The sequence below is a fragment of the Hemitrygon akajei genome, chromosome 15 (genome assembly GCF_048418815.1).
Source record: "Hemitrygon akajei chromosome 15, sHemAka1.3, whole genome shotgun sequence".
In the NCBI taxonomy this organism is placed as follows: Eukaryota; Metazoa; Chordata; class Chondrichthyes; order Myliobatiformes; family Dasyatidae; genus Hemitrygon; species Hemitrygon akajei.
Window position 1 is genome coordinate 26,784,000 of NC_133138.1, and position 21,716 is coordinate 26,805,715.

The 21,716-nt window shown below is 40.8% G+C and overlaps 2 protein-coding genes across 4 annotated transcripts in view; one reads left to right on the top strand and one right to left on the bottom strand.

Annotated features, from left to right (window-relative positions):
* Positions 1-8,441, top strand: part of ccdc69 (coiled-coil domain containing 69) — a 58,746-nt gene extending 50,305 nt beyond the window's left edge. Inside the window, exons 5-9 of the mRNA XM_073067324.1 lie at positions 1,357-1,430; positions 2,334-2,435; positions 4,536-4,655; positions 4,779-4,876; positions 6,030-8,441. Of these exons, the coding sequence (XP_072923425.1) occupies positions 1,357-1,430; positions 2,334-2,435; positions 4,536-4,655; positions 4,779-4,876; positions 6,030-6,213 (578 nt within the window). The 3' untranslated portion in view covers positions 6,214-8,441. The remainder of the gene's footprint in view (positions 1-1,356; positions 1,431-2,333; positions 2,436-4,535; positions 4,656-4,778; positions 4,877-6,029) is intronic.
* LOC140739224 (platelet-derived growth factor receptor-like protein) overlaps positions 1-21,716 on the bottom strand; it is a 34,801-nt gene that overhangs the window by 3,491 nt on the left and 9,594 nt on the right. Inside the window, exons 3-6 of one of the 3 annotated variants that reach the window (XM_073067322.1) lie at positions 20,407-20,558; positions 17,295-17,588; positions 14,687-14,826; positions 11,235-12,823 (exon numbers count right to left, since the gene is read on the bottom strand). In XM_073067322.1, coding sequence (XP_072923423.1) covers positions 12,614-12,823; positions 14,687-14,826; positions 17,295-17,588; positions 20,407-20,558 — 796 coding nt within the window. In that variant the 3' untranslated portion in view covers positions 11,235-12,613. Of the gene's footprint in view, positions 1-11,234; positions 12,824-14,686; positions 14,827-17,294; positions 17,589-20,406; positions 20,559-21,716 lie in introns of those variants that run through there. The other 2 variants (XM_073067321.1, XM_073067323.1) reach the window with 2 other exon arrangements.

Sequence of the window (21,716 nt, forward strand, 5' to 3'; positions counted from 1 at the left end):
CAACAAGGATCATGCTGGGCAGCCCACAAGTTTTGCCACACTCTGGCACCAACATAGCATGCCCACAGCTCATTAACCCTAACCGTACATCTTTGGAAACAGGAGCAGCCAAGGGGATCCCATGTGATTATGGGGAGAACGTGCAAACTCCTCACAGACAGTGGCTGGAATTGAACCTTGAACTTGCAGCTGGCGCTGCAAAGTGATGTGTAAACCGCAGCACTGCCGTGCCGTTTCTGTAATTCTGCTTCAATAACCAATGTTTCCACATTGTAAATGAGATAAAACAGCCAGGAAAAAGTTGCCCTAAAGTCCAGTGAACTTTTATTGTAATTTATTTTCTGCAAATTCCCAAAACATATACTCTGTTACCTCTTGAGACTACTAATTAATTTATTCATATGGAACACCTAACGTCAGTACCCTGTAATAGTGTCTAGGCTGAATACAGTTGTTCTGAACTTACTGCTCTTAAAAGAAATGAAGTTTTTCATCTCCATCTTACTGGAAGACAGATGGTACTGGGTTGCCAGGTTGGGGACATGGGTTTAACTTTCTGTCAAATGGGGCTTGATAAAAAAGTTGGCATCTTCTTTGCATGGCTGAAATCAAACTAAAAACCTGGTTTACTAAATCAGAGACCTCACCCTCTCCAGACATTCTCTCTTGTCCCACGTCCCATCAGTCATAAGATGCAAAAGCTTGAAAGTATGTCCAACCTGGCTCAAGTACAGCTTCTACCGCCCTACTGAATGATTCCCTAGTAATAATAAGGTGGAGTCTTGATTCGTGGTCTATCTCGTTATGATCTTGCACCCTATTGTCCACCTGCACTTTCTCTGTAGCTGTTGTACTTTATTCTACATTCTGTTCTTATTTGACCTTGTATGGTCACGATGCAATTTGAAATGAATTGATCTCTTTGAACAGTATGCAAGATAATGCTTTTCACTGTACCTTGGTGCACGTGACATGGCAGTATAGTGGTTAGCACAACGCTTTACAGTACAGGTGACCTAGGTTCAATTCCCGCTACTGCCTGTACCTTCTCCCCTTGACCGTGTGGGTTTCCTCTGGGTGCTCGGGTTTCCTCCCACAGTTCAAAGATGGACCAGTTGGTAGGCTAATTGGTCATTGTAAATTGTCCTGGGATTAGGCGAGGATTTTAAACTGGGGGATTGCAAGGCAGCGTGGCTTGATAGGCCAGAAGGGCTTATTCTGCATGTATCTCAATAAATAAATAAAATTAATAAAACTATTCCAATTTTATTGATATTTAAAATATATGTTATAGAATGAATCAATTATGTGTAAGTTTTAGCTCCAATCTGAGCAGTCTGTATTTTCTTGTTCCAGAGCTTGTAAAACAGCACAAACAGGAGAAAGAGTCATTGACTGAATCCTTTGAGAAAACCAACAAATGCCTTAAGGTAAGCTCGTGTTTCATCTGCCTTATCCACCCCTGTCAACCCTGGCTGTGTCTTGCCACCTTCTCCTGGAGAAGCTGGTTTCTTGGTGGATTATCCTCCAGGAGCGCAGGCTCTTTATCATGGCTCCTGTTATTCCTGTGTCAACTCGGGCAGTGAGCATGGAAAGACCAGGTGTTCACAGAGGAATCGAAGGACAGATTGTGTCCTGAAAGCAGGCAGGTGCACTCATCCAGAGGAATCATGGGTAGTAATTAAGAGTAGAAATTTTGAATTATATTAACTCCCTCAATTCAATACAAAAGTGCGTTCAGAGCAATCGTAAGATCTGGCAGTGGTCAGATAAGATCAGAAAACGGGCTGCCTGTTAATAGGCCTTATCCAGAAATGCCAACTACTTATTAATTTCCGTAGATACTGCCTGACCTCCTAAGTTCCTCCAGCATTTTTTGTGTATATTCTGGATTTCCTGCAGAATCTCCCGTGTAATTGGCTTCTTTCCTGGGCTATGTCATTCGCCACTCCTCTGGATGAGTTTCTCGTGCATAAGTGTGAGGACTGGGGTGTCAGAATCAGATTAGAGTTGGTGCTGGGCTGGGCTGAAGTCGGCACATGTGGAAGTAGATGACCAACGGCTGAAGTCCTCAGTCTGTGAGTCTACCGCGGAAGTCAGAGGCCCAGTGTCCACGGGTCCAGTGTAGGCAGAAGGCGTGTGTGTGTGTGTGTGCGCCGAAATATGTGGCGACTCTGGCAGGCGGTTCCCAATGCTTCCGTGGGTTGTGCTGGTTGTTAGCGCAATCGATGTACTCACTGTGTATTTCGATGGATATGTGTTAAATAAATACATAGGAATCTGAATTTACTTCTGGTTATGCCAACCTAATTTGCTATTGCTATTCTAATAAGGAAAGGATAGAGGAGCTTACAACCCAGGTCAACTCGTTTCAAATGAAGACAAAGAAAATTGAGGATGCGATATCAAGAAGAGGTCTCAACAGAGATGATAGGGTATGTGGATTTATTAATGCTTCAGTCTGTAGTTCTAACTAAAACCAGTGTTACGTTTTGGTGTCACATCTCTCATCTGCACATTTTGGAGTCAAGAGAGTTGTATAGCACAGAAACTGACCCTTCAGCCCATCCTCTCTATGCTAGCCATTACACCTATGTACACATATCCCATGTACCCTCATTAGCTCTGTAGCCTTCTATGCCTTGGTTATTTAAGTACTTGTCTAGATGCTTCTGAAATGTCTTTTGAGGGTGTCAGCATCCATCACATCTTCAGGTAGTGCATTCCACTCTTCAACCACCCCTTCCTGGAAAGGTTCCACCATCCCAACCCACCTCCCCAGCTCCTTTCCAAATCTCCTCCCTCTCAACTTAAACCTATGCCCACTCCTCCCCCCCATCACCACTCCATGGGATAAATATTTTTACTGAATACCTTTCCTCACCCCCTCATTTTATAAACCTTTATCAACCTCCTCCATTCCAGAGAGAACAAGCCCAGTCTGTATATAACTATAATGCTCCAATCGTGTACAAATACGTGGCTGCATATTACCAGCATGATGCACTCGCTTTCTTTACAGTGATTTTTTTTTTTGGAATTGCTCTTCCTACAAACTGAGAATGCAATATTGATATGTACTCGCTTGGAACAAGAAAGTCTACGGAAACATTGTGATTTTGTTTGGAGTACTCAAGGAATAAGTGACGGGCTGATTTAACTTCTGCACAAATACGGAAGTGGACAATTGGGCAAAACACCCAGCACTTCGAGGGGGAATAGGTTCAAAACTAATATTCCAGTGAGCTTACGGAACAGATTATCCAAGCAACTTCATGGTTTGAGTTAGTATCAATCCAACTAATGTTTGATTTTTGATAGAGAATATGAATATGATATCATAAACGTGGCAGGCTCTGGTAGAATAAGGATTTCCTGATTATTTCTTTTTAGAACAAAGGAGGATGAGGGTTGACTTGGCAGAGGTGTACAAGATGATATATTTAGTAGCCATTTTATTAGGTACACCTGCTCATTAATGCAATATCTAATCAGGCAGTCATGTGGCAGCGTAGACTCATGGGCTGAAGGGCCTATACTGTGCTGTACTATTTCCATCATCTAATTGAGGGGGATTCATTGCAATGAACCTCCAACATTATTATTGAATCCTGTGACTACCAAAATAGTAGAACATGAATTTGAACCATCTCTCTGTAAATTTTTCCCAGCATTTCCTGTATTCCTATCATTATCATTGCCAGTAAATTCACTGGCATCCATGGAATTCCCTTTGCAAAGAAGCAGAGGTGTGCCGTTGCCTCCAACAGCAAAATAATAACTCTTGGACTGCAGGATCTCAACCTGAAATATCAACCATTCCTTTACCTCCATGGATGCTGCTCGACCACTCAAGTTTCTTCAGCAATGTGTGTTTTTTTTTGCTTCAGATTCCATTGTCTGCAGTCTCTTGTGTCTCCATTCTGTGACTGGACTGCCTGGATTTTTCTTACATTAGACAGACAAGCAAGCTGCCAAAAATGCATACAGAATGCCATATCACAAGAGATTCTACAGATTCTGGAAATCCAGACTAACACATACAAAATACTAGAGAATCTCAGCAGTTCAAGCAGCATTGATGGAAATGAATAAACAGTCAACTTTTCGGGCCAAGACCCTTCTACAGGACTGAGAAGGAACAGGGAAGATGCCAGAATCAAAATGTTGGGAAGAGGAGAAAGAGGCCAGTTGGAAGGTGATAGGTGGAGCCAGGCAAGTGGGAAAGGTCAAGGGCTAGAGAAGATAGAATCTGATAGAAGAGGACAGTTGACCATAGGAGAAAGGGAAGGAGGAGGGACCCAGGCGAAAGTAATAGGCAGGTGAGAATAAGTAAAAGGTCAGAGTGAGGAATAGAGGTTAGAATATTAGCAAATGCAACAATATTAAACCTGAATCCGATGCTGAGTAGTTAAGGATTTTTGTGCTTTTCCAAAGATGCGCGCAAGCAATAAACAAATCTGTTTCACAAAATTTTTCTGAATAGATTAAGAACGGGTAAATGATCAGCTCACACTTTGTGCTTTAAATTTCAGAATTTGCGACCACCAACATTATTCTGGGTTCAGGAACTGGAGAGCTTACACTTTGTGGTGGAGATGAAGAATGAGAAGATTCATCAGCTGGACAAGCAAGTGTTACAAATGAAGAATCTGGTACATTCATCTGTCAATACTGATCAAATTACAATCACAAGCACTGTCTCCTTGATTTTGCTGTGTTTTGTTTTTATTACTAAAACAAAGATTTATCTTTCTTTCCCTTGATTATCCTATTAGGTTGAAGGGAACATTTTACTTGAGGAGAAAGTTAAAACACTTCAGCAAGAAAATGAAGACTTGAAAGTTCGCCTGAAAAACCAACAGGCCCTTGCAAGGTACTAGGACTGCTCATTGTTAGATAATGTATCTGTTGGACTTGGCATATCAGTATTCAAATGGTACAGGAGCAGGGTGGAACATAATGAAGCATTTAAGACCATAAGACATTGGAGCAGAATTAGGCCGTTCAGCCCATCGAGTCTGCTCCACCATTCCATCATGGCTGATCCCGGATCCCACTCAACCCCATACACCTGACTTCTCACCATATTCTTGGATGCCCTAACCAATCAGAAAACTATCAGCTTCTGCCTTAAGTATATCTCTTGACTTGGCCTCCACCGTGGTCTGTTGCAGAGCATTCCACAGATTCATTACTCTCTGACTAAAAAATTCCTCCTTACCTCTGTTCTAAAAGGTCACCCCTCAGTTTTGAGGCTGTGCCCTCTAGTTCTGGATACCCCCATCATAGGAAACATCCTCTCCACATCCACCTTATTTAGTCCTTTCTAAGGCACTGGTAACTTTGCAATAGCAAAGGTTATGTTTTTAGGTCCTGTAGAAAGCAAGAAATCTATTGAATGATAAATTGTTAGGAGTTTGCAAAGATAAAAAAATTTAGAATGATATTTGAACTGAAATGAGACAAGAATCTAAAATTGCTGAAGATCTTGGGAGTTCTTCCTTTATTAAGAGGCAGAAGTCGCAGCTAATTCAAGAGGTAAGTAAAAAGTTGAGGAGAAATCGAGAGAGCAGATGGCGATGAATTGTTTCCATTGCAGGGAATGTAAAACTGGAAGCCATAAAGCTAAGGTTGTGAATAAATTCAATGAGGAATTTAGGAGCAGCTTGCAGTAGAAAGGTGAATTGTTTTGAATTTAATAACACATGTTATGGTTGAGGCAACCAACAGCTAATGACACCATTGGGGCTTCCTCCAGAGAAGAAGTGGGAAATCCAAAGGAACCATAAACAGGGTATTCCATGCTGTTGCACGTGTGAGTCAGTGATTTTTTTTTTAAAAAAAGGTGCAATTAACTTCATAATAATTGTCTGAATCAGGTTTATTATCACTGACGTGTCATTAAATTTATTGTTTTGTGGCAGCCAAAGACAATGACTACAAGTTACAATAAGTAGTGTGATAAAAGAATAGCAAAGAATACATAATTAATTAACAGATGCCTTATTGTACATATTATACTTTAGGAAATTATCCATGGAACATGAGGCCCTGCAGCAGGCTTTGGAGAAAGAAGCTATGATGAAGGAGAGACTTTTTCATGAGAAGGAAGAATTGGTCTGGAAACTGCAAAGTGGAGATGGCTCACGTCCTGGGGAGATTTCATGGGGACAGCTTCACTCAGAGTCCAAAGAAACATCATTAAGGTGACAGTGATCAGTGGACAAGCAGGAACTTTAACACAGAACTAAAAAGAAACCTTTTTATATTGTCTGAAAGAAGCTGGAAGTATCTACCTCAGCAAGCTTGGTCTCCGGTTGTGTCAGTGGATTCAGGAGCTGAGCTAATTATAAGCCATAGATGAATTTTAGGAGAAATGTTGCACTGTATCTTTAAAGGATACATTACTAATGCATTGCCATTCCTCAGGTGAAGAACAGATTTGGAAGAAGGAACAGATGAACTTTATCTAATATGATCCACACTTCCTTGTCAAAAGAAAATGCTGCAGATCTTGCCACTGGAATGACTTATTAAAACCCGGTTGCTGTTATATTTTCACACAGTTTCAGATACCTGGAAAAGGTGTTGGTTTTGTCAAAATGGCAACAGTTTGTGCTACTTAGTGAGATTTGTCTTCCTTGATGCAAGTGGTCACACAAAACCAACCTGGGTTTATTTTAGTTTGTTGTTCAGAACAGTTTGTCTTTGCGATCAACAGCAAGTGTATAGATCATGACATTTGTTTTATAATTCATGCAGCTTTATTCAATAAGGACCTTCAAAGCAGTCAAAATGGTGGATGGAAATTGCATATTCATCTGCTGTGGAGAAAATTATATCCATAAGTGAAATTCTTGAATATTACACAGTGAAAACTGGGATACAAATTAATGTTTAATCACTAGACTTTATTTGTAAGGAAAACACAATTTAAATAATAGGCCAAATCTTGATGTATCACAATCATTATTTATAAGAATATGAGAAATGGATATAGCTGTAAGGGAATCAAACCCTGCTGCTCGTCTGTCATTCAGTATGATCATAGATGATTCTTTACCTCAGTAGTAAAGCCTGAGGTTTATTTATTTACTTATTCAATGTTCAGGATCCATGATTCACTCCAAGCTCAGTATCTGTTACCCACCTGTTTCTGTCCTAGATCTTCTGATATGTTGGCAGAGCTGTAGTGATGGTGTAAGAACAGTAATATATTTCACATGTGCACACTGCCCTTGTTAGTGGTAGAGAAGGTGGATTTAGTAGAGAATTTGAAAGACACCCTACACTCTTTACCTCTCCCCGAAGCAGGACACCATTGTTCTCGCCAGAATTTGCTACCCACACCTTCCACCTATCACCTCCAAGCCTCTGTCACTATTGCTGCTCTTCCCTCCTCCATCCGCCTAGCACTTGCCAGCTCTTGCTCCACTCCTCCCCCTCACACTCTTTATGCTGCTTATCTCCCCTTCACTCTTTCAGTCCACATTAACTATCTATTTCCCCATCACAGATGATGCTTGTCTCCATTAATCCTGCATTTACTCTTGTCATATAAAAAAAATACTTGTTTCAATCTCTTGTCTTGCTAAACTCTGGAGAACAGAGATCCAGTCTGCCTGATCGTTCCTCAGTAGATAGTCCCTACATTGCAGGAATCAATCTGATAAACTTTTCTTGCTTACGTCTTACTCCTTGGGTAGGGAGACTAGATTTTATACGTGCTTTTCCAGATGGAGTTTCCACAGAGTTCTATGCAATTACAGTTAGGCTCCATAAAACACTCTTTATCATAATTATAGTTAGAATAAATACTTCTGTTTAGCTCAATTTCATAAGATATTTGTAGGTTTCATTCCCTCATGCAGAATGTTTTGGGTCTTTAACTTAAGCTTTTTTTTTGGGACCACAGCCACTATAGATTGCTGTGTGCGTATTAAAATCCAGCACGATTTGGACTATTGGTTGGATTTGTAAGAAGTTTTATTATCTTTGGGAAGATGGCTTGTAATATCGATGGTGGTTATAAATATTCTTGCAGTTTACCTGTGATACACAGAAAGCATCTTCAGTTTTTTATGCTGTCTGTGATTTCTATGCAAACTATGAAGTGTAAATTTTAACTGGCTCCTTTAATTTGTAAAGGAGTTTACGAATAATAAACTCACACCTGTGAAACTGGTTTTGCCATTACCAAACACAATATTCAAACAGGATGTTAATATTTATCTTGTAACTCCAGAATCCACTGCACCATTCAGTAAGGTTTAAAAAAAGAGACAATCAGAAAAGTGAAGAAGTGTATCAGTAAATGGAATATAGTGCAGATATATCTGAAATAATAGCACTTTATTTGCCTTGTGGATGGGAGGATATTGTGTTCAATTTTTGTTGTCACTGATGCATATTTAAAATAAATGAATACCAAAACAAAATTCAAAGATAAAGTTTATGGTTCACAGCACTTGGTTTGATTGTATATAGTTTGTGTTCCTGGGGTTGACTGTTATTTTAACCTCAGTGTCTCTAATTTTAGGCAATGTCATTCACACCTATTAGTTATAAAAGTTCCAAGATGCTGATACTGATGGAGGTCAATAGACATGGTAGAATAGTGATTGTATTGTAGAATGTAGAAAAGCATTGCAAAATGTAAAGTATAATTAGATTTGGCATTGTATAATGTAAAAGCTCCCCACCACTTGACAAGCCTACAATAAGTTGGTCGAAGGGAGAGGAGTCAGAAGCTTGAGGATCAGACAGAAAAGTACAGTAAGAGACCAAAAATCAGATCAGCTATGACTGACCAAAAGGCAGGAAAGACTTGAAGGATCAACCATTACTCCTGTTATGAATTAATATTTCCCAGGATTGTCCTCATATGGTCCTTGATAATATTAATTCATCTGATTTTTTGTTAATAGCATGTACATTTATGTATTTTTAAATAATAGTATCTTTTTTCAATCCCTGTAAATCAGGGATGATATTCACAAGTTTTTAAGGTCAGGAATTATAAAAGAAGCACATCATTGGAAGAAGTCACTTGAGTCGGGGCAATCTAACATGCTTCACTTTATTAACAATAGGACAACAAACAAAAGCTTCATAGATCCAGTTTATTAAACCAAAAACCTTTTAGTTATATTCTACAATAAGTGACAAGGAGCATGATTCTCATGATTAGTCAACATTTCCATCACCGTTGCAATATGTAACTTCCAGGGCAGCAGAAAGGAAATGGAATAGACCTTTGGCTTTTCACTTCTGATATTTCCTGTTTGCTTAAGATAGCGAGTCAAATAGGGAACAACTGTGGCCTGATGGAATGATAAATCAGGTTTCAAGAGCTCATGGTTTGTCACTTATTGTGGATTCTAATTGTGGACTTTTTTCATACTTTTGATGTTATAATGATTCATGAACTGCAATTACAGTCTATTAAAAAAAAACCATTACTCACAAAGCCCCACATCTTGTGGCTTGAACTGACATTTGAGTGAAAGATTCAGACTGAATTTGATTGCTATCTATGCCATTCATCAGGCAAGTTATTAAACCGATTTCCCGTGTACGGGTTGATACTAAAGATTTCGTGAGAGGAAGATCAAAGAGTTCTCCCAGGCTTTCAGTCCCACTGTTCAATATTTCAGGTCAACATTGCTCATACACAATCTTAAGCCTTCTCCAAGATAATTTCTCAAACACTGTGGCCCAGATAGTAAAAGGACAAAGGAGGTGAGATCCCGGTCAGCAACTGAAAGACCTGGAAATCCCAGGAAAAGCAGAAGCCTTTGGGACAGTACTTTCAAAGAGCTTTTATTGTGATTCCTGCCCAGTTTTATTGTATTGCCTGTCCAGTAGTTGCCAGACTGAAGGCTGGTCAGCAGAAGACAGCAGTCCAGGTCTCTGGCAATTGACAAGTTCAGGGATCAATAAGGTCTTGAGTCATGGACGAGAAATGGGAGGGAAATTGGTTAATATGGGGCAGAGATCATTTGTGTGAGATCTTGAAAGGAGATGCTGAATCCAACTCCTATTCTCCTCTGTTTTATTAGAATATTGAATACACCCCAAGCCTTTCTGATTGAAGATGCAAAAACTGCAGATGCTGGAAATATTCAGCAGGTCAGGCAGCATCTACGGAGAGGAAACAGTATTTCAGGTCAATGATGAAAATACACCCCAATCTCTCAAGACTCCGCCTGTGTAATGCAACAAATTGCATTTAACATATTTTCGAATTTAGCAATGCCCTCCGCCCTTGTGCAGGGTCTCATCCCTAAATCTGACCCTTTGCTCCCACAGTTGCTGCCTGATCCACTGAGTTACTCTTGCAATTTGTTATTTGCCCCTGACTGCAACACCTACAGTCTCCGGTGTCTCCAATCCGCTCTGTCCGATCTCTTTAGGGGCTCAACATCTCCCTCTGCTGTTCTACCTGAGCTAGTATTCAGCTCAGTCTGCACAATAACATTCTCAACTGATAGAGCACCCTCTGCAGTGCATCGCTCCCCTCTGCAGTTGCCCATTTTATTCCGTGCTCAGACGAAGGAATTGGGGATTCATCATCAGAATCAAGCATAGTAACGCTGCCTCCAATTCTTGTGTGAACTACAAGAGCACAGCTTTGAGCATGCACGCATACTTAACACTTCCAGAAGATCTGAAGTTCGTCACCTTGTGGCAGAGGCTTGTGAGTTTCTGTGATCCCGAGAGTGATGTCATCCGGAGTTTAGCCATGTGGCCCTTAGCTCCTGGTAGGGTCACCCGTGGCAGAAGGTCAAGGGGGAGGTTCCAGACCAAGATCAATCCAAGCAAGATCTCAATAGTGGAGCTTGTGGAAGTTGCTGACAGATCACAACAGCAGTGAAGGCGGAGGAAGGCTGCTCCGGTCCACCTAACATCCCTCATTAATTCCTGTGGCAATCAGCCAGTGGCAAAGGGGGCAGAATTCTGAGGTGTAGAACCCACTCAGAATATCTGGATTGCAGATCGACCTCTGCAGCCAGCTGAAGACGCTTTCGGGTCTTCAATAGACAACCTCTTAGGAATTATGCTCAACCCAAGTGATCGCACTTCTGGAGTAGCAATCATTTTGTTCTCCATTACACTTGTGTATTGATGAATGACATAAACAAGCATGAATTAGGATATTTATTAGCAGAACCTGTGCCTAGATGGAATTAGAATACTAGCCACAAAAACTGCTTGCTGCCACTGTCATATTAGTCACCACTCAGGCTTTATTGTCAATTTTCATTGAGAATTGTAATTGCAGGCACAAGTGACAAGCAGGTATTCATCTCCACACGGGATGAAGCATGGTCTACCTTTTAAGACAATTGCATAGACCAATGTATAACAACAGATGTCAGCTTTGTGCTCCAACATCATAAAATACCGTGGTTCTGGTTAATTGGGCCATTAGTTAAACAGGGCAGCTGCTTAGTTGGGACAACCCTTAAAGAACAAAAACTAATTAAAATAGCCCAGATTCCCTTTGTTTATTTGGGACACTATGCTGCTTAACTGGGTAGGAGATTGTTGCTGCATCAGTCACATGCACTTGCCTGGCCTTTAGACATCCCTAGGGAACACGCACAGCATGGTGGAGGAACTCAGCATGTCGGGCAGCATCCGTGGAAACAAACAGTCAACGTTTCGGGCCGAGACCCTTCGTCAGGACCAAAATGTTGACTGTTCGTTTCCACGGATGCTGCCTGACCTGCTGAGTTCCTCCAGCGTGCAGTTCGTGTTGCTTTCACCCCAGCATCTGCAGAGTATTTTGTGTAGACATCCCTAGGGCATGTCTTAGGGCAAACAGTTTTTAAATAACACCAGTTGCATGTTTTTGTATTCAAAAATCAGTAATTATTGTCACTGATAGTTGGTGAAAAATAAGCGGTATGACAATTCAAAACTGTTATACTCACTGCGGTTTCAGGCATTCAAGCTTGCAAACGCCAGAAACGGCCAAGAGTGAAAATGAAATGATTCTACTACTTCAACAAGTTAGGAACTACAAATAATTTGAAGGTATCTACAATAATCTTGAATATTACAATAAAACTGATTATGTAATTGTTGAAAACGTTGCATGACAAAAGTCCATTACCTGCATGAGATGTCTGTGCAGATTTTGTTCATTTACAGTCAATCAAAAGAACATAGTAATGAACGCTGGATGAATTCCTGCATCAATAGTTTTTCATCAATAGTTTTAAGGAACTAATACACAGTTTTATAGTACTGTATTTGTAGTGTTCTAATTTGTTTTGTTTTTCATTTAAATACATACTTTGTTACTCAGTTAAAGGGTAATTTGTCTTTTTTATACCCTTTAAACTATTTCCATGAAGTGCCAGCTAATTGGAGCAGCTGCTTAATTGGGCCAAAATGTTCTAGTCTGATGTGTCCCAATTAACCGGAATCCATGTATAAAGGAAACCTTAAACAAAAAATTACAGCTTCTTTTCTAAGACAGAAATAACAAATGCTCATCTAAATACACGGCACAGGTTTAAGGACGATAGCAGTCGGTTCAACATTTTGCAAAGTAGTTATCTGCTTTATCTGAGGGGAAGTCGTATTCCTGTTCCTCTGCTCAGGCTTGACCTGGGCCTCTCTGTGGAAGTACCTTGACCTGAGTGGAGACTGTAGTCGACCCCTGCAGATTCTGAGCTGTACAAGTGTAGAGCCCATCGTCGACAGGGCGGGCCTCATCCACCAGGAGTATGCTTTGGGATGACCGGGCTATCTTTCCACCAGGGAATACTGGGTGCTGGCTCTCCACAGTATAGGTTGGTCTCCCCAGCTGATTACAGTAGAAAGGGATAAAATGAAATGGCAGACAGAATTTTAAAACATCAATTCCATTTTCAACAACAGAGTAACTTAAGAGTTAGGCAAATTCACATTTTGTTACTGTTCCACTCTAGATATAAATATCAAGAAAATAAGTCTGCTACCTTGTAATAAGGGTTATAAGGCTTGAATTTCTTTGCACACTCAGCTTGTGGAAGCAGCAGGACTTTAAAGTTTATAACAATGATGGGAACATACATTTTAGTACACCAAATAGCATCAATAAGAACAAAAAAATTTTCAGCCTGTGGTTCCAATCAGAAAATACTTGAGCAAGCAAATTTCAACGTTGTTCAGAAACACAATTTCAAATTTTCTTCAGATTAGCCATACGCTGTCTTTCAGACCTTGGAAATCAACTATTTTCAGTGATTTTCAGCAGCATACATTGCTTATTATTGACTGACAACAGACAAGAAAACAATAGTTTTACTTTACCATAAAAGAACTGTTCCAAACCAATTCACTGAGTTTTCATCAAATAAGTAGACACTGTGTTAAGGCATTAGCAAAGGAAGTTTAATTTACATGGAAGGTTGCAGGTGCCTAAAACACGCTGCTAAGGGCTGTGGTAAAAGCAGATACAATAGACATTTAGACATACACATGAACAGGCAAAGAATAGAGGGTGTGGACTATGTGCAGGCAAATAGGAATAGCTTAGATTGGCATCATGGTTGGCACAGACTTGGTGAACTGAGGGCCCTGCTCCTGTGCTGTATGTTCAATGTACCTTCCAGTTTCACATTTAATAAGGATTTTTACAGATTTCTCTCTGAATGCAGTAAGCAGTGAACACTTTAACAAATCCCATTTATGCTGGATTTAAAAGTGGCTTTCCCAGTAACCAGTTATACGTCCTGAAGTCTTGTGTAGGTGTGAGGCCCTGGACTGGAGCATGCCTTATGAGAATAGATCGAGTGAACTCGGCCTTTTCTCCTTGGAGCGACGGAGGATGAGAGGTGTCCTGATAGAGGTGTATAAGATGATGAGAGGTATTGATCATGTGGATAGTCAGAGGCTTTTTCCCAGGGTGGAAATGGCTAGCATGACAGGGCACAGTTTTAAGGTGCTTGGAAGTACGTACAGAGGAGATATCAGGGGTAAGATTTTTTACTCAGAGAGTGGTGAGTACATGGAATGGGCTGTTGGCGGCGGTGGTGGAGGTGGATACAATAGGGTATTTTAAGAGACTCCTGGACAGGTATATGGAGCTCAGAAAAATGGAGGGCTCTGGGCAACCCTAGGTAATTTCTCAGGTAAGGACATGTTTGGTACAGCTTTGTGGGCTGAAATACCTGTATTGTTCTGTACGTTTTCTATGTTTCTAAAAAGCATAATGCTTGTCCGAACCGTGAGCTCTAGATACTTTCACAATATGGCATCATTGTTCAGATTGTTTGACCTTCATCTACCTAGGAGTAGATGCAATTCCCATCTTAATCTTTTTTTCTGATTCCCATTCCCAGTGCCTCAATCTCTACACTACTTCACCCTATGGATGTGTTCCCATTAGTCAGTGGTGGGTCAGATAGCAATGTAATTCTATAACACCCACTATCACCCTGCTTCTCACACAGCTTCCTCACTGCTTTTGAAGCTTCAGGTGTTCTTTCTAAGTTGGTGCAGATTTCTTGGTGAACACCCATTACATAGCCTTCCCTTTTTTGATCTGCTGATCAATGTCAGCGAGGCAGTGATATCATGAGATATCCTTTTCTGATGAGGTCCAAGGCTGAACATTATGCGCAACTCAAGACAGCAAGAAAATTCCTAGTCAAACTTTGAAAGTCCTTGGAGGACTGAAACTTACCTGCTGGCCAGGGAATTCCCAAGTGAAGTCCACCTCTATGTTAGTTTCTCCAACAACTGTACATGTTAAGTTGAAGTTGGCCCCTGCAAGTACAGACCTAGACGAGGCTTTGATTGTAGCTGATGGAGGTGCAGACGGATCTGAGAAAATAAATATGTTGCTTGCCCTCAAAGATAGTCTACAGTTCCTATATCAGAATTATCTTCTGTTTTTTTCTCTATAATTTAAATAACATTTCATAATCACTAGGTAAAACTTTGCAATTGAACATAGAACAGAACACAAAGCGCAGAGCAGTACAGCACAAAAACAGGCCCTTCCACAAATAATGTCTGTATTGGGAATGACGGCCAAATTAAACTAAACCTCTACTGCCTGCACATGACCAATATCATGTGGCTATCTAAAAGCCTCTTGAACACCCCTATCATATCTAAAAGCATTTAAAAATCTTAAAAATAGTGAAATCAATGAAAGTAATAAATTTTAAAAATCATTCACAGGGTTTGTCCCCTGCTAAGAGCCTTGTTAACTAGACTGAGTATTAAGAATGCATTTGTTAGTGGATCTAGAGACTACTTTCCAAAATGTTTCAGCCTCTGGGGAGAGTACGTGTTCCAGCTCAGGAGACCCAAGATTTACAGTGAGGTGAAATGATTTGTGCACCCTAGCCAATACCTCCTCCACCACACATACAGTTAATTCTAACACCAACTTTAACTGCTTCATTAATGGCAGTTATGTGTCAACTGCTCTGGAATTCTCAGTTGAATGTCATTGTCATGGAACTCTCCTCCAAGCCATGCTCTTTGAATTAAGTCTCCTCACAGCCCATCTCTTTTGATTAATTCTCCTCAAAGCCCAATTCATTGAATTAACTCTCCTCAAAACTCTTCTCTTTGAGGTTTTAGTCGTCTCCTCCAACAACTGCTACGTGGCAAAGTCAAATTTACTTTGATAGTACTCTGTAAAATACTTAGGACAGTTTACTATGTGAAAGCAAATCGTTCTTGTATTTTTTTGGAGTATAATTTTTTGCACTCAGTATTCAGGTGGAAATAATTTATTAGCTGTTTAATTATGTATTCATAGCTGTTCTGTCACATTTTGTGCTTTTTCACTACTATGAATATACAAATAGAACTGTTGGATTCAACTCACCCTGGCACCATCTAAACTTTTAAAAGTAACAAAATATTGTCAGAGGAATTCATCAAGTTGAACAGCATCTTCGGGGAAGTGGGGAGGGAAGGAGCAATTGTTGATGTTTCAGCAGGGTTCTGCCCCAAAACATTATCAATGTGTCTTCCCCCATCCCCACAGACGCTGTTTGACCTGCTGAGTTCATTCAGTGTTTATTCGTACACACTGCAACCTCTGCAATCTCTTGTGTCTCCAAACCTTAGAAAGACCTGTCTATTGACCTATTTTTTGAGTTCTTTCGGGTTCCTGCTTTGTGCCTGCCTGTAAGCAGACATATCTCAAGGTTGTATAATTTATACAATCTATTACAATAAACGTACTTTGAATATTCTTTGTTTAAGGAGAAAGATGTCTGCAAAATAATGGTGATGCTCTTATTTTACTGATGTAATGGTAGGAGAAAACAGAAGCTTCAGTTCTGTCCGTTTATTTTTCTTTTTTTCTCTATCTCTCAATCTCTCTGTCTCTCTCTGTCTGTCTGTCTGTCTCTCTCTCTCTTCCTCCTCCTCCCCTCCCCTTTGTGTTTCTCTTTACCTCCCAGAGTTTGTTGCTCTTTGCTTTCGTCAATTTTCCCCTTCAAAAGCCTTGGGGTGTTCAGGTGACATCTATGGGTCTTGTGGCTATCATTGTATTGAATGGTACAGAACGGTTATTTTCTCCAGGTAGCAGAAAAGTTGGCCAGCATTGGTTAAAGCATCTTGGTTTCAAGCTCAGCTGCCAGGGTTCTGTGTTTGATCAAGCTGTGAAGACAATGATCAATGATCACCAAAGCCAACAGCAGCAGATACTATCTGGTGATACCATAACTACCTGCCAAAAACTCCAGTACCCACTTGCAGTGACCTGAAATTATACTGAAGTCACTATTTTTATATTAGCTGTTACAAAAGACTGGAATTGGGAATATTTGGAGAGTGCCCAATTATTAATATAATTGTAAAATTATTTATATATATATAGTTTATTTTGCAAAGGGACATTCAATAATTGATTTTATGTTTAACAATATATTCAAAAATATAAGCATCTGGGAAAACACTTGGATCACCAAAGCATTGTAAACTATAGACTAAGTGTTGGTAAATGAGATGAGTATAGATCTTATTTGGCAAATGGGACTGGCTTAGATGGCAATCTTGGCTGGCATGGACCAGTTGGGCCAAAGGGCCTGTTCTGTGCTATATGACTCCATTTTTTGGGGGGGACCACCAAGTCTTGTCTGTACTTATCACATTCTTCTGTTTCTGTGCTGTATGACTTCATGACTCTAGAGATGTACATGTGGCATATGGAATTAATTCAGGCAGTGGAATTGGTATAGCGAGGCACGATAGTCTGCATAGACCTGGTGAGTGGAAAAGCCTGGTGCTATGCTATACTACTTGTCACTTTATAGGATACTTACAATTGATAAATATGAGCAGGTACTTTGTCGAACTTTGCATTAGCCCCTGATAACTTGCCACACAGTACAGTGTGCCACCAAACAATGGGAGAGCCTTATGGATAATAAAACCTTTCTTGACATCAAACGTGATTAATCTCCCATCCACTGGAATCACCTCCGGGGGGAACTCTCGGTGTAGAGACACTTTGGCAAGAGGGTTTGTCACTTGGCACGGTAACCGTGTGGGCCTGTCAGTGCGAAGCTGAATAGCTTCGTAGTAATCATTCGCCGGAACAAACAGCTCACGCGGATCTGCAAAATGAAACATTTGCAATCTGAGTCATTGCACGCCATGCAGGTTCACAGTGTTTAGACCTGTTTGGGGATTTGGTTCCAATTCAGGCAGTCGAATTGATTTGCTAAAGGAAAATGTGCTGCTTTTATTTCATTTTATCCAATTCCAGCTTGGATCTTGCTGAGGTATCTCAAAAAGAGGAAGGATTTGCAAGCCACGAAAACACTCAGTGAAAGTAAGCCACACAGAATGGTGGAGCAGCTTAGCAAGTCAGGTAGCATCTATGGAGGGAAAGAAAACAGTCGACATTTCAGGCAGAGACCTTCCATCAGGTTTGGAAAGGAAGGGGTCAGAAACCAGAACAAAATCCAGAATGGAATCAAGATTTCCAGCATCTGCAGAATCTCTGACATTTTGGTTTGTGGACAAGAACTGTTTCCAACATCACTGCCTAGTTACCACTCATCTTCTCAGACTCGTGGTACAGACATGGCACACTGGCAGCTACACGTGACTGTGGGCATCCTGTGAGGGGCAAATGTACGGCTTAATTAGGTTGAGCCAAAGCCAGCTCATCATATCTGCACAATTCTCAAGTTAGTTATGTAACTGGCAATCTTTGAGGAGAACAGCAGTAGATATAACTTGTACTGGGGAACAGAGCGTAGGTACTACCACCAGTTTTTATAGTTTTTACTATAGTAAACCTCTGATAATCCATGGGACTTTGATGGTTCCAGACTATTGGCTATTTCAAAGATCTAAGTAAATTTATTATTAAAATAATATTCTTCTCTTAATATAGCAATTTGCCGGCTGGTGGCATAGTGGCATCAGCAGTGGACTTTGGGGCAAGGGGTCCCGAGTTCGAATCCGGCCGGCTCCTTGCACGCTTTCATCAGTGCCTGGGTTGAGTGTCGAGCTAGCAACTCAAATTCGTAAAAACAAACCTGGAGAGGGATGGGCTCCGCCAGGTTTCAGATGCCTAAGATGAGCAATCACCAATCACCTACGATGAGCAATCACCAAAAAGATCGGTGCAGAAAGCTTCTCATGATGGCGCTCCGATGACTCCAACAGGAGTTAAGGGCGCTCACACAATATAGCAATGCATTTTAATTTTATTTCCTTTTTAGATGTTCCACAACAGTACAATTTCTCCAATCCCATGGAGTGCAGGAAACAGGGCCCCAGTGAATTTAATGTGGACTGCGGGAACAGAGACCTAGTAAGTTTAAAGAGTGTGTAAGAGAGTGTAAGTTTAAAGGGAGTGTACGGAACAGGTCCCGGGAGAGACTGAAGGCAGCACAGCAGACAAAGCCTCGGTGAGTTTAAAGGAAGCATGGACACAAGTGTTGCTAGCAGATCATCAACTTGGTGAAAGATGCTCTTTGGCCTGCCAGCACATCAACAGTACATAGACATGGTGGAATGCTGCTAACTGGCACATTCCAGGCTGCAGGAGGACGTGCTGAGGGACACATTTAAGTTTGGTGCAGCCATCTCAGGGCTCAGTGGCGAAAGACTGATAACTACTGTACAAAGAAGGGCTGGGCTCAGTGAGGAAGCTCCTCGGCTATTCTAGTCCCCCAGGGGGCCGGATGAGTGGCAATTAATTGTTCTATTGGGTTTAAGGAATGCAAGAAAACATTACATAATGCAATAACTGTAAATATAAGAATGAAGGGTATTGGACAGTTTATTCTTGTAAACATTATTTTATTTTGAATGAGGTTTATTTTGATTTATTAGAAAACGTATCCCTGTTGAGTTCAATGGGAGCATGGTGAAGTTGAACAGTGCAGAAACATGGCCCTCATGAGTTTAAAGGGAATGTAGATATAGAGCCCTAATGAGTTCAATGGAAGAAAAGAACAGGATCCCAGTGAATTTAAAGGGAACAGGAAATTAAAATCGATGAGACAAATACCACACTATCTGAATTTCTAAATATCAGATGCTGAATTTGGTGTTATCAGTTCTTTTTTAAATAGGTGGTGTCAACTAAATTTGCTGAACATTAACATCTGGCATCCAAATGGTGATGACATCAGGGAATTATCAGGTTAAAAAATTAACACAGCACTTTAAGATGAGAACACCGGTACTTGTATGGCTACAAAGCACTTCCAGTATATGACAGTTTTCACAAAATCAAACAAGACTTGAGGTATCTTGTATAAAGGAGGAATAAAATAAGCATTTTAGGATTATTACTTTGAGATCAGAATGGAAATCTGACAATTAAGAGGTCTCCATGCATTTATCAAGAAACAGATTGCATAAATCCAAACACGATGAAATCTGCAGATGCTGGAAATTCAAGCAACACACACAAAATGCTGGTGGAACGCAGCAGGCCCACCAGCATTTTGTGTGTGTTGCATAGATCGCAGCATGTTCTGCAGTTAGAACATGTAATTATGTTTATTTGCCAGCCTGCAATTAATTTCAGTTAAGTTTAAACCTTTCTGCTATATGAATCTTTAAAATCACTTTCCAGTGATTCCATCTATTTCGGTAACACAAGAGATTCTGCAGATGCTGGAAATCTTGAGCAATACACACACACAAAAGTTGGAGGAACTCACAGGTCAGGCAGTGCCTATTGTCTTACTTCAATCTCCCTGTCCCTTCCACCTACCTCCTTACCCAGTCTCATCCATCACCTGCCAGCTTGTACTCCTTCCTCACCCCTACGCCTTCCTTTCCAGTCCTGATGAAGGGTCTCGGCCCAAAACATCAACTGTTTATTGCCCTCCATATATGCTGCCTAACCCACTGAGCTCTATTTTTGTGTCTGCTTTAAGGGTCACATCTAAATGTGGTCCCCACCAGAGAAGAAGACGTAGGTGCTGCCCGTTTTGGAGTCATCCTTTCTGCAGGTCTCAGAGTCACAGTCCAACGCCCAGCAGCTGTATTCACCCGTATCGGCTCCTGTGCTGTTCACTACTGTCAGTTGGCTAAATCTTTCCTGATGACTGATGCTGCAATGTAAAAACCAACACTTAAAATTCAAAAAGCAAGCATTGTTCCATTCATAAATTTGTTCAAACCTTCCTTTTATTTGCAGATATTGTGAAATTTTATTTGCAAACTTTTGCTTTGCACCCATAAATGATATATATTAGACTGTATATCGAGGGGGAGCCTAGGACCAGAGGGCACAGCCTCAGAAAAGAGGAATGCCCATTTAGTACAGAGATGAAGAGGAATTTCTTTAGCCAGAGAGTGGGAATCTGTGGAATTCATTGCCACAGACAGATGTGAAGGCCAAGTTATTTAAGGTGGAGGTTGATAGGTTGTTGATCAGTCAGAGTAAGAAATATTATGGGGAGAAGACAGGAGAATGGGCTTGAGAGGGATAATAAATCAGCCATGATGAAGTAGCGGAACAGACTCGATTGCTCCTATTCTTATGATGTTATGTTTTATATATTTTATATATGGAAGTTTATATAACCTCTTTCCAAGGTTAATTAAATAAGCAGTCAAATTTAGAATCTCAATAGGTTCAAAAGAATATTCATCCTGAAATTCTTTTTCTTTGCAAACATCCATGAAAAACAGAATGAATGACAGTTAAAGGTTAGAACCTCAAAGCCTCCCCCAGCTGCCCCCTCCCATCCACAAGCAGCAGCAGAGCAGTGACCCCTCCCCCACCAGCAAAAAAAAGGCATCTGCACTCTCCCCCGAGCACTCGAGCATGCAGCAAAGCATCAATGAAGACACAGACTTGCAGTACCCCGAAGACCACTCGTTCACCCGATGATTCGACATACCACAGGCTCTCTCTCTCTCTCTCTCTCCCTAATACAGGGAGAAAAAGGTGTCCCCATTTCACAGCGAGAGGGGAGACAACTCGCTGATTTATAACGAATCTGGACCAAAATGTAACATTCTGACATTTTAAGAAGCACTTAGCTAAGTAGGTAGAAAGGAAGGGTTTGGAGGGTTATGAAGTTCAAAACTAGAGGGCACGGATACTAGATGAGAGGGGAGAGATTTAAAAGAGACTCGAGTGGGAAATACTTAACACAGAATAGTGAGTAGCTGGAATGAGTAGCTGGAATGAGCTGCCAGAGGAAGTGGTTGAGGCAGGCACAATGGCAACATTAAAGAGGCATTTGATTAGATAAATGGAG